Consider the following 12,253-nt stretch of genomic DNA (forward strand, 5'->3'; position numbering starts at 1 on the left):
CCAAAATAGGGACGATTTTTAATTATTGCTCTAACAAACTTAGAAATTTGACATAATAAAAGGTTTTTCATTAGCATGAATTTTCTGAATGGTATGAAGTCTAAAACTCAAATATCTTGCACTATTTTCTAAGTTTAATCTTTAATGATTTGCTACTAACTTGCCAAAAAAACCCACAATTTTAAGAAAAACAGACCAAAAATATGAGGCAAAAATCTAGACATTCTGCACAAATCTGTACAGTTGAGAGGTATGATTGTGATTACTGTTTCTTGGTGTACTACTTCACATGAAAAATACAAGTCCAGAAACAGTATACTGCAAACATTTAAGTCAGTAAAAAATGAAGATAGACATAAGTAAGAAAACAAGATAAACTAAGTACAGTTTAAAATGAAGGTTATATAATTTGGGCTATACTTTTAAATACAGAGTTGTGGGTCAGAAAAGGTGAGTCAGGCAGGATATGCAAATCTTAGTGTACCTAGTTATTGTTTTTTGCAATATAAAGATATTAAAAATATAAAAATTGTAAAAATTATTAAATAGAGATATCATAAAATGTCGAAGTCGTACCTGCAAAGAAAGCATCATACTTCTTGGTTGTAAACAGTTAATGTCTTCTGGTCATGGTAGTTTTGTGGGTAGGCACAGGGATAGAACTGGAAGAGTTAAGTACTACAAGAGTAGAGAAATACTTGCTCATACTACAAAAAAATATTCATATGAACACAAGGAGAAGACAACAAAACAAACTGACATTAAGGGAAAAACAGTAAGAAAAAGGTATGTGGATAATTGACTCATGGAATGTGAAAGGGATACAAGATAAAAAGAAAAGGAAATTATGTAAGCACTTAGCTTTCAAATCAGATGCAAACATTATATTTATACAAGAAACACATATGTTAAAGGAAGAGTGGGTGAAAGATAGGGAGAAAAAAATGGATAAAAACAATAATAACATCAAATATTAAAACAGTTAAGGGGTTGCAATTTTAATCAAAAACTTATTCAAACAGATGATTATACATCATGACTCTGATATGAATGGAAGATGGTGCTATTTTTCAATTAAAAGCTCTAGTCTACTGAAACCACTTATTTTCTTGAGCCTGTATAGTCCATGTATGAAACAAGATTTTATCAGGGAAATTCATAACATCCTAACTCAATTTCCAAACTACTACTATATAATAGGAGGTGACTGGACTGCAGCAACTGACCCTGTAACAGATAAAACAACTAAAAGTAAAACTTATACTAGCCAGGCCTTCATAATGATACATGATTTAAAAACAGATTTTAACTTATTTAACCCGCATTGCTACTTGAGTAATAACCCATCTACAATAAAATTCATATACTACTCCAAATGCTATAAATCATGGTCTAGATTAGACTTCTTTCCGATACTGGAAATATTCCTAAAGACAGAGATAAACTATTGCACTGAACCTAGTTTTTTTTTCGGATCACTCAAGGATTACAATTAGTATATGATGGCCTAGTGATCTAAGCTTGAAAACAAGGGGTATAAACTAGTCCCTAAGCCCGAACTTACTACAGAAAAAGGATATAATGCAGGAAATTAACAATGTATTAGATTAACTCAATCGTGACTTAATGCTGACAGATATTCAGTATGATTTTTAATGGGCAGCAATAAAGCAAGGATTAGGGGGATTTTGATTACAAGTGCATCATAGAACAAAAAGTATATTAAGCGAAAGAAACAAAACTAAAAGAAAAAAAATAATCAAAATAGAAGAATCAGTCCAAAAAAAAAAAAACTTAGTACTGAAAGAACAGATGAATAATTTACAAAAAGAATTATATATAATGCATACAGAACAATTCTCTTTCACAGAAATGAAAACCTTAGCAATGTACTCAAAATAGCACAAAGTCCCTCAAAATTACTGGTGAGGATAATAAATGTAACCAACAATGCCCCTATGATAACAAAAATTGAATACCAAGGGAAGACATATAATACTAATCAAGAAATGATTAAAACTTTTGAAGATTTATATACAAATTATATAGACCACAAAAGCTAAAAACTACTGAAGTAGAGAGAGATACTTCCCTAAAGAATCTAAACTTCTAGAATATGGCATTGCAGATCTATATTTAAATAACTCAAAGACAATCTTTATACCTAAAGGAAATAACAAAAACCCAGGAAACTACAGGTCAATTTCTCTCATAAATCTAGACATCAAAATTCTAGCTGCATTGCTTGTAAATAGACTGGACAAAGTACTATCAAACTTAATATCACCTAGACAGTCAGGATTCATGAATGGTAGGCAGACATGTGATAACGCACTAACCTTAGATACAGTGGTATTGCTATCTAAACAAAATAAAAACCTTGCTTTAGATGCATGTAAAGCTTTTGACAAAGTAATCATTTTATTTTCTATACTGCCCTGTTTTGATATACCACAGGAATTTACAAATACAATAAAAATGTTATATGAGAGTTCTTATACAACTCTATACATTAATAAAACAAACTCAAATCCAATAAAAAAATCTAAATGGAACCAGACAAGGGTGTCCACTATCTCTGCACCTCTTTAACTTATATATAGAACTTCTATTTTTACTCATAACATATTTACATAACCAAAAGAATGAACCATCATATTCCAGAACTTTTTAATAATAAAATTGTACTAACAGCCTTTGCTGAGGGTTCACCTGAGTCATTCTTTTTGTCGGTTCTTGGCCTTTTGTCGAAGGGGGGGATAAGCAAACATCATTGGTTGAGGGTTATTAAGTTGATGCATGCTGATTTAGCATTATGGTTGCCTTTGTGGAGCAGTTTAATGGTTTGGGTCTTTGGCAGGTGGATTGGGTTCTTAAAAGGGATTTGCAATTGTTTGCAGATGCAGCAAGAAGTATTGGCATGAGGGCATATTTTGTGGGTGAATGGTTTGTGGTTCACTGGCCAGCAAGATGAAAGGATGAGTGGAGATGGGAGGATGACTGTTTGGAATTAGTTCCAATTTGGCTGGCGTCAAAGGTCTAACAGGAGAAGTTGCAGGGAAAAGGGGTTAATTTTCACTTGGACAATATGGCAGTGGTATGAGCTGCTGTTGTTTTTAGAGGAGGCGTGTCATATTGGGTTGGAAGGATCAGATGCTTGGTACAGGAATCCTAGGCAGTTTTTAAAAGGAAGGTGTATGGTAGGGCATTGCCAGATTTTGTTCCATTTGTGTTGCAGCTGCCTGAGAAGGAAGGATTTTGGTGGGAAAGATTGTTGTGAGATATTTTGTTCAGTCTTTGAACAAGGTGAGGCAGTTCAGTTGGTCAAGGTGGATTTAGTTTCAATTAGCATAGTTGCATGGGTGGCAGGGTTACATGACTTTACTAAATCTTGGACTGTGGCTCGTCTGTTGAAAGGTTTGGGACAGGGTTGATAGTGTGAAGAATGACAAATGATGGTCATTGACAAGACAGGTTTTGAAGGTTTTGTTGCGTGGATTAATTTTGGTAAACAGAGATTCATTGGACTATACTTTATGGGTGATGTTCGCTGTATGGATGTATTATGCAATTCTTAGGGTGTCAGAATTATTTGGTCATTAGTTTTGTGGGGTGTTTCAGTGTTTTTTGTTTCCTTGCATATTAGTTATGTAGATCTAACATTGATTAGTTGGGAAGAGTAGGCAGATAGTAGTGTGAATGGACAGGAATGATCGGTTGTGTACAGTGGGTTGGGCTAATAGGTTGCTGTGGTCTCATGTTGGGAGTCCTCAGGACATCTTTTTGATCACTAGGGGGCAAGATGATGACATGTAATCAGTTTGTATATGTGATGAGGAGAGATTTTCAGTACTTTTTTTCTGGGAGAGAGGTTCTCCACTCATTCTTTGTGCATAGGAAGGGTATTGGATTTAGCGAGGGAAGGCAGATTAATTGAAGTCATTAAGAGGGTGGGTTGTTGGTCATCAAATGCTTTCTTGTCTTATATTAGATAATTGGGTACAATGACTGGTTTAGTATTAAATTAATTGTCTAGGAAAGAAAATTTCACTTTAGTTATTCATATATCCACTGGGAGACAAAAAGGAGGCTGCAGTTAGGCCGGATGGCACACAGTTGGTTGACATTGTTTCAGGTGGCATTCATTGGTCTTCTTTCAGTCCTGGTGGTACATTTGGCAGGTTACGATTTGGAAATAATTCTGAAGTAACAATGGGTGGTTAGGATAAGTGACGATTATTATTTTATTTTAAAGAGGTTATACCCAGGTATGGGTATTGTGTCGTCAGAGGTAGCACCATGGTTATTTTGGCTTTGGAGAGGGTTCATCTGTTTGTTAATTTTAGGCTAGTTAGGCAACTGGTTGCTTTGGGTATTTATATGATAGGATATCGGGATGTCAATGTCAGATATCCAGTTTTGTTCTGAGAGGATGGAGGACACCTGAATGACTTTGGTGGGACCTCTGTAATGCACACTTAGGTCTGTTTTGGAAGTTTTGTTGAAGGCTTTGGAGTGTATGAGGGGGGAACAATCTGTTTCAGGCTGGTTGGCCAAGAAGAGGGACAGACAAGTTTGTCTCTGTTCTGTTCCACCTGTGTGCTGGATGTATAATTCAACAAGTTGGGGAATGAAAGTGAGTGATGGGACGTTGCTTGATAAGTAAAAATAAGCGAGGGGAGGTGAAGACACTGCTTATTTGGTTAGGGTGAGTGAGGTTACACTGCCCTAGTAAATGGTCATACGCCTGTTGATGCTGTGATCTATAAATTAGAATACTGTTTAATAAAGTTATGTTTATGGGAGTTTAATAAAGGTCATCAAATGTCATTTGGTGTGGTGTGTTTATTGAAGGGGACCTAGACAAGTGTGATGCTATGGAATCTAAAACATAAGAAACCTAAGAAAGTCAACTCTCCAAAAGCATGCATCAATAGCACACAAATAGAAATACTTATTAACACATCAGTGTAGAAGAATGCTGATGCTAGCCTTATAGATGTGCCACGACAAATTTTCCATTTGATGGAAGAAAGCTTTTTTCACACTGAAGCTGCAGTAAGACTGGTAATGATCTTTATGTATCAAAACTTCTCTAAAGCTGCTTTACAAAATCAAATGTACTTTATGTAGAATACAGATTGGAGAAGCATGGTGTTATGTACTTTTCGATTTTCTGATATGACAAAATATTGAGACGACTTCTGTGACATGATGCAACAGATGTGGAGGTTCCATACAGAAGTGACTCCACAGATTAAATTGCCATCTGTCTTGTCCTTATTAACAAGTCCCATATAAGCAATATAGTTGTCCATATTACTTTTTCTTATACTCACAAGATTGTTGCCAACTTATGAAAACAAAACACAATGACCATCATTTTACAAGTCATGTAATAGTCAAGAAATAATAGAAATGTCAATATTACTGAAGAAACTACTTGATGTAAGCTGAACAATATGTTTAATTAATACAAATTACAATGAAAATACATTTGCATTTAAATGCCTTTTGTTAAATTATCTATCTTTACCATAGCTGTCTGTTCTTCTCAACCTCTCAGAATTACTCTCTCAAACTTCCCTTCTTTGTAAATCATTTCCTATATTGGCTCAGTACTCACATATAATTATTTAACAGCATTGGTGAACTAAGGGACTGTTCTCTCAGAACTTGCAACTCGTTGTGGCTAAAAATGCCATTTTCCTCGCATCCAGCTAAGAACCCTGACTATATAACAAACTCTAATAACTTCTTTAAGGGATACCTGCTAACTATTTAACCTGTTGTGACAAAACTGGAATTGCCAAGCTAGGTTTTGAGTCTATGTTTTGTTGACAAAAGTATATTAACTCATTCCCTTCAAAGGGGCTCTGGAAGTTAGCTCTGTAATTTCTAATTGGTGGACCTATATATTTTGATAGAATTGAATTATTTAACATCGTATGATCCAAGAAAATTAAACAATTGCACAACTGTTTCGTCAAACTGCTTGTTTGTTATGTATATTTGCAAAATGTATAAAGACCATTTGGCCTAATATGACTGACTACAGATGTTTCTGGTATGCTCACTGTAAGGTGAGCTAGAAGATAATCATGGATGGTTGCCAAAAAAGAATCTACTGGAAAAACAACGGGAAACACCATTTTTTTGACCCCATTTACTTGGTAGTGGTACACCTGCACTCATTTCCAAGACATCCTATGATCATGCTAGCAAACCACTTTGTAGAAGAAGTCTTCCCTTCCTCTGAAAGAGGAGTGGACTGTTTGGACAATGTGAACACAGAGGCAAACATGCGAAGGAATGAAGGCACAAAACTCAGCATGGAGACAACACTGAGGAACATTAACAAGATGCACCTCAATAAGGGAGTTTTGATTTGTTGTGAGTCTTAGTGTTTTGCTTATTTATTTATTTATTTATTTATTTATTTATTTATTTATTTATGTATTTATTTATTTTTTGTAATTTGTTTGATTTTGCCATTAATCTAGTAATATGTAATTAGGGGTTTATTGATCTGAGAAAGAATAAGCCCTCTTTCCCATTCCACAGGTAAGCCTTATTAAAGGCCTATGCTGAAAAGTATTTCAAATAGACAGAACAAGCAAGTAAGAGGATAAAGAAATGTGTAATGTCTAACTGCCATGAGACGACCAAAATGTATTGACTTACAAGGTACATCCAGCTATTAACAGTTCTATTTTACAATGTTTTCCAGAAATAATTGTTTCTGCAGTCTCAGTACTAAAAATGACGCATATGTTTACATGGCAACAGTCTGCAAAGTTTTCATAGAAATGCATTCATTTAGATTTCATTCATTCAAATGTAAGTGCAGAGCTCACTTTCCAGTCATGAAATTTATTGTTGTACTTACCGGTCAGAATACCGCAGTCATAGGATCCATATCCTGAGAAACATGCACAGCCCCATTCTGTACACTCCCCATTTCCACTGCAGAGATTAGGGCACCTCAACACTGAAATAATCTCATCAGCCAGTACACCTTGGTCTCTTGTAGTAGAATACCCATCTTCTAGAACTTTCCTTTCACACTCATTTTCTAACAAAGGCAGGCCAGCTTCTGTCCAGCCAGGATCATCTTTTAGTAACAAGTCTAAGACACACATGTCAATTACATCTAAGATTCGTGTGCTAAGTAAGTTTGCACACAGGCTGCCTATACTAGAATTAGCAATAGTTTGCTGGCATAGTTCTTGAGCCTTGTATTCTGTAAGGCCAGAAGGTGTTGGCCAAGTTGGTAAGGTCTCTTGATAGCCATCTGTAGTGTGGTCTTCTGGGAAAAAATAGTTGAATCCCTCAAGATCATCTTGACTTAGACTCTGAAATGGAAATGATGGAAGATATTCATAATAACCTTGACGTTTTTGTCTGTGTCTCTCAGAGGCAGGTTTTAGTGGAAGATCACTATGCTTTTTAAACCTCCTTGTTTCTTGTTTCAGTCCTGCATATTTTTCCTTTGAATTTGCTCCACTAGAAAGTGAAACTGAAGGATTATAATCTTCTGCATCACCTTCGTATTTGGTTTGGCTGTACACATGGGGATTAGCAAAGGGTGAAACAGAAAAGTCTTTCTCAAATGGTGTATCACGTTTATTATGCTCTTCGGTGAGCTCAACAGAGTTGATGTATTCTGCTGTGATGTCAAGGACAGGTATTAATGCTGTATGTTGAACATCCTCTTTGCCTAAACAAACCGATAAAGGGACAGATTTCTGGGAAGTATCAAGCTTGCTAGAAGACTTTTGTGCCAGAGCAGGGTCTTCACTGCAAGTACAGTATGGTCGTCTTCTTGGTGAGCCAGTTGCTGATGGTACTTTATCAAATAAACTGCTGCCTGGTACAAGTCTGCAATTAAAGGAGTTGTACAAGTTATTATTTTCCAAGTTATTCAGCAATGTCCAGAACTTTCACTAAAATCTGATTATTTAGATGTAACAAAAAATGGAGGAAAACATTGTTAATCTGAGCATTCCAAGTAATATAAAGTTTACAACAATGGCAAAGTCTATGTAAATTTAAAGACTTGATGTGTTTGCAGATCAAGCTGTCATTACAGATCTATGATAGCCACTCCACTGTATATGTCTGCCAAAATACTGCCCACACCATGTGGATGAGCAACCACAAGCGAGAGACAAATGGAAAGTTCTATGTTTTGGGACCAAACGGTTAACCTGTAAGCATGGTATGGCTTTGCCTCACCTTGTTTATTTATGAACTATGTCACTATTGAATTGTCTTTGAATACAGTAAAACTCCTGAAAGAAGATGATTTGTGAAGATTCTTAATGTTAGGTCAATGACTAGAACTTCTTTATGTTGTTGTATGTGTTCATGTGAGACAGATCCCCTAAGAAAATACAAAGAATAGAGAAAAGTAAAACTAATGCTCTGAGTAACAGATCCTTAGACATACATAATACTATATACATATATAATACTAAAAAAAAAAATAAAAAAAAAAAGATCCCACCCTATGACATCAACAAAAAATACAACCCAGAGAACTGGTCCCAATGGAGGTTAATGGAAACTATGCAAAAGGAACTAAGACCAACAGAAACTGCATTGATTAAATCAAGATAATTAAGCACATAAGGGATTCAAACAAGCAAATAATGTGTGAACTGATGGTTGTATCCAACCCAAATGTCTTCAGGATTAATCAGTGCATGAGAGGAAATTTAGAAAAAAATATAATGTCACAAATGTACAAAATTTACATAAAGACACAGACATGCACACAAACTTACACACACACACACACACACACACACACACACACACACACGCGCACACATGCACACGCACACACGCACACACGCACACACTCACACACACAAGGCTAGACACCACAAGGATCTATTCTAAGTGACCACATTTATTTAGATAGGGTGGAATGTCAGGCAAGGTCTGAATTAGCAAGAAGTAAACTTTGAAAAGAGATACTAGAGCCATATTGGACCATCTCTCTCATCTAACTGTAATTAGGGATTTTCTTCTTTTGGTATGGATGCAAAGAGTCTTCCCTTGAATGTCCCCAGGAGAAGAGTACTTCAGAGTTAAGAGTAATGTAACTTTCACTACTCTTGATGGTTAAGGCCTCCTGAGATTACATAAAATATGGAATATCTTTTTATCGATTTTCTTAACCTCTTTTCATTTTCTATTACCATAATGCCCATGTTCAAAAATATTCATATTTAAATTTTCAACATTATTGAAACCTTACAGCATCTTATTTTTCACATATTTTCACATAACGGCCAGGATTCACGAAGCCTCCGTGTAAGAGTTATAACTCTTACACGGAGGCTGCAGTTAAATGGAGTGATGTCAGCATGCTTTGCATATTCATGAGAGCATGCTGAATCACACCTAAGTCTAACACGGTCCGTGTAAGACAGTAGGGGGCGTGTCCGTAGGCTGAGCCCTGCAAGCGGACACGCCCCAGAAGTGTAAAAGTGCCCAAAGTAAACACCCACAACAGAGTCCACGGAAATGTGAATAAACACAACACAACACATGCCCCCACAGACTATGAACATAAAATATATATAAATGAACATGTTATATATTTTTTTTAAATTGTAAAGATGTTTAACCGTGAGTGCGCTCGTTTGCGCGGGTGTGCCCGTAGCACAGTTACAGTTAGCAGTCAGTGGGAAAGCATATAAGAACTAAATATGCAAAATAAACCAGGAAGCAATAGCGTAGCGGTACAGATGTTGGCTGCAGAGCAGGCATTCATGGTTCGAGCCCCCACAACACCAATTTTTTTTTTTGGCAAAATAAGCAGGAAACAAGTCCCTGACAAATATGTACACATAAAACCACAAGTTATGTAAAATGTAATGAAATAGCCCATTTATATTGAAGACATGTGAGGTAACAAAAGAAGAAAAAATGCCAGATATGCCCATAGCTGAGCCACAGTTTAACAGAGTGAGTACATGTGCCCGTAGATGAGCAGTGGTTTAACTGGTGCAAAATGAGTGCCCGTAGCTGAGCAGTGGTTTAACATGCTAAATCTGTGTGCCCCTAACTGAGCTGAGTGTAATATGCGTGCCTATGGCCAAATGAGGCTTAAAGCAGCGTACCCCGTTTGCGCGGAGCTGCGCACCGTGCAAACGAGCTAACCGATGGGCGACGTTGAGCAAGCCGTATCAAAACTGCCTTTACACAGACACACCCCTCAGCATGTCTAGACAGTCATGAAAAAATAAAAAGCAGTGGCCAGGTTCGAACCTAGGATACTATACACCATAGTCAAGGTACAGAACCACTAAGCCATGACAGCAGTACCTGTAAATGCAATAATAGCTAATATATAGGAATGAATACAAACTAGAGCATGACAATGCAGGTTTACTGAAGTTGATACAATTCCAAAATGGCCAATCACAGATATGTGCGGGAAAAACGGACTATATAAGCCCCATAGGCGGGAATACACAGCATAAACGATTGTAGAACTGACCTGCAGGCAGAATGACAGGAGTAGGAGAGGGTAGTCGCTTTCGAGCACAGAGGTGGGGTGTTGAGGAGTCCAGGTACATGGTCTGGCTCCTAGTCCATAATCATGAGGCCCAACTCATGCAGGGCCAGGTCCTCTGGGGAGCATACAGGGCTGAGGCGTGGGACCGGTTGGCTCATGATCTCACCAGTGCCACAGGGATTCCAAGGACTGGTGAGCAGGTCCGTCACCACCATGCGGACCTGAAGAGACGCAAGCAGGACCAACTGAACCTTTGGATCCAGGAGGCCCGGCAAACACCCAATGCCCCACTACTGAGTAAGTAACATTTAATTATGTATGTAAGAAATTAAACTAGCTGATATTATGGAGATGTGTATTCCAATATTACTTCATTTATATTACAGCTGCAGGTGTCCGTTCTGCGAACTGCAGAGCCTATGGCGATAGGCTGGTGCGGTTGCGCCACCAGGCAGGTCAGTAATCCACTACCATTAACTGTAAAGAAATATAAAAGTATGACAGTCAGCAAAAGAGTGCAGTGTAGTCAGTAAGGAATAAAATCTGCAAGTAACAGTGTGAAAGTGTATGCAAGTATTGCTTGATTACAAAAGTGTGTCAGCCTGTAAGTTTAACCTAAACATGAAACTGTCCGACATATATTCTGAAATAAAAATGCCCTGCCTGTAAGAAAATAGTACACAACCTGCAGCAGGCTGAAAAGTATAGCTGCAGAAGATGATGAAATCACATGTGTGAAATATATCCCTGTGGAAATACTGAAACATGACAGAAGTGAGACTGCTGGAAAGGATTGTAATAACTACTGTTAAAACATGTCAATAAAGCCTAGAAGTACCATCCTGAATAGTAAAATGAAAGCAAGCGAGAGAGTGTGAGAAAGTGCCATGAATCCAGCAATACAGAAGTAATAACCCCTGAATAAAGTATACTGCAGTCAAGACAGAAAGAAATACATGTGAGATTCAAAACCAAACAGCAAAAGCTGTTCAAAGTGTTGCTGCATCTGGAATGTGTATCCCAAAATCAGGATATGTTGCTCTCAGTCTGCAATATGCAGATAGGATGTTTGTCTGATATACCAAACATCCACACTTGTCTACAGCTATATAAAGCAAATGTAGCCCTGATGTAGCTGAACAAAGCTAGATATGAATGAGTATGAAGAACCATAAAATGTATATTGATGTTGCATTAACAGTCCTATCACCAAGTTGAAATAGTTATCATATAGGAAACTGTAGTTAGAACAGTAGTGTGTATATAACTGTGGCTATTAGAAATGTACAGCATATGTATTGTTATTCGAAGGTGTTAATATTACTTTCTTCATCCCACCCTATAACCACATATAACCCATTCCACGTGAAAATGGTATGTGCAATCACAATTAACACCCCTGGACATTTGTCCTGTTGGGTCATATATATTTGCATGTCTGTTGATGCATCTGCCCTGTTCATACATCCACACCTGATGGCCTGTTGCCATCAATTAACCCTGCATGTTGTTGGACTGTGTATTTCTGTTCAAATTATGCATGTGTTATGCACGCTGTTCAATGGTGTGAATATCTGGGTGTTTGGTCAATGGGAATACTAATGCATGCTGTTACAACTAATTGTAAATGGTATTATATGTCACTAACCCAAACTGTCATGACATAATGCAAAACATAGTACGACAGGGAAGGTGGGTTCCAGCGGACCCACCTCTCCC

General features: G+C 37.2%; 1 protein-coding gene across 1 annotated transcript in view; it reads right to left on the bottom strand.

Annotated features, from left to right (window-relative positions):
* The window catches only part of VWDE (von Willebrand factor D and EGF domains), a 740,920-nt gene that overhangs the window by 446,707 nt on the left and 281,960 nt on the right, over nucleotides 1–12,253 (bottom strand). The window contains exon 10 of the mRNA XM_044066200.1: nucleotides 6,890–7,881. Within this exon, the coding sequence (XP_043922135.1) occupies nucleotides 6,890–7,881 (992 nt within the window). The remainder of the gene's footprint in view (nucleotides 1–6,889; nucleotides 7,882–12,253) is intronic.

This window comes from Protopterus annectens, chromosome 3.part1, assembly GCF_019279795.1.
Source record: "Protopterus annectens isolate FY-2018-M chromosome 3.part1, PAN1.0, whole genome shotgun sequence".
NCBI classification, from domain to species: domain Eukaryota; kingdom Metazoa; phylum Chordata; order Ceratodontiformes; family Protopteridae; genus Protopterus; species Protopterus annectens.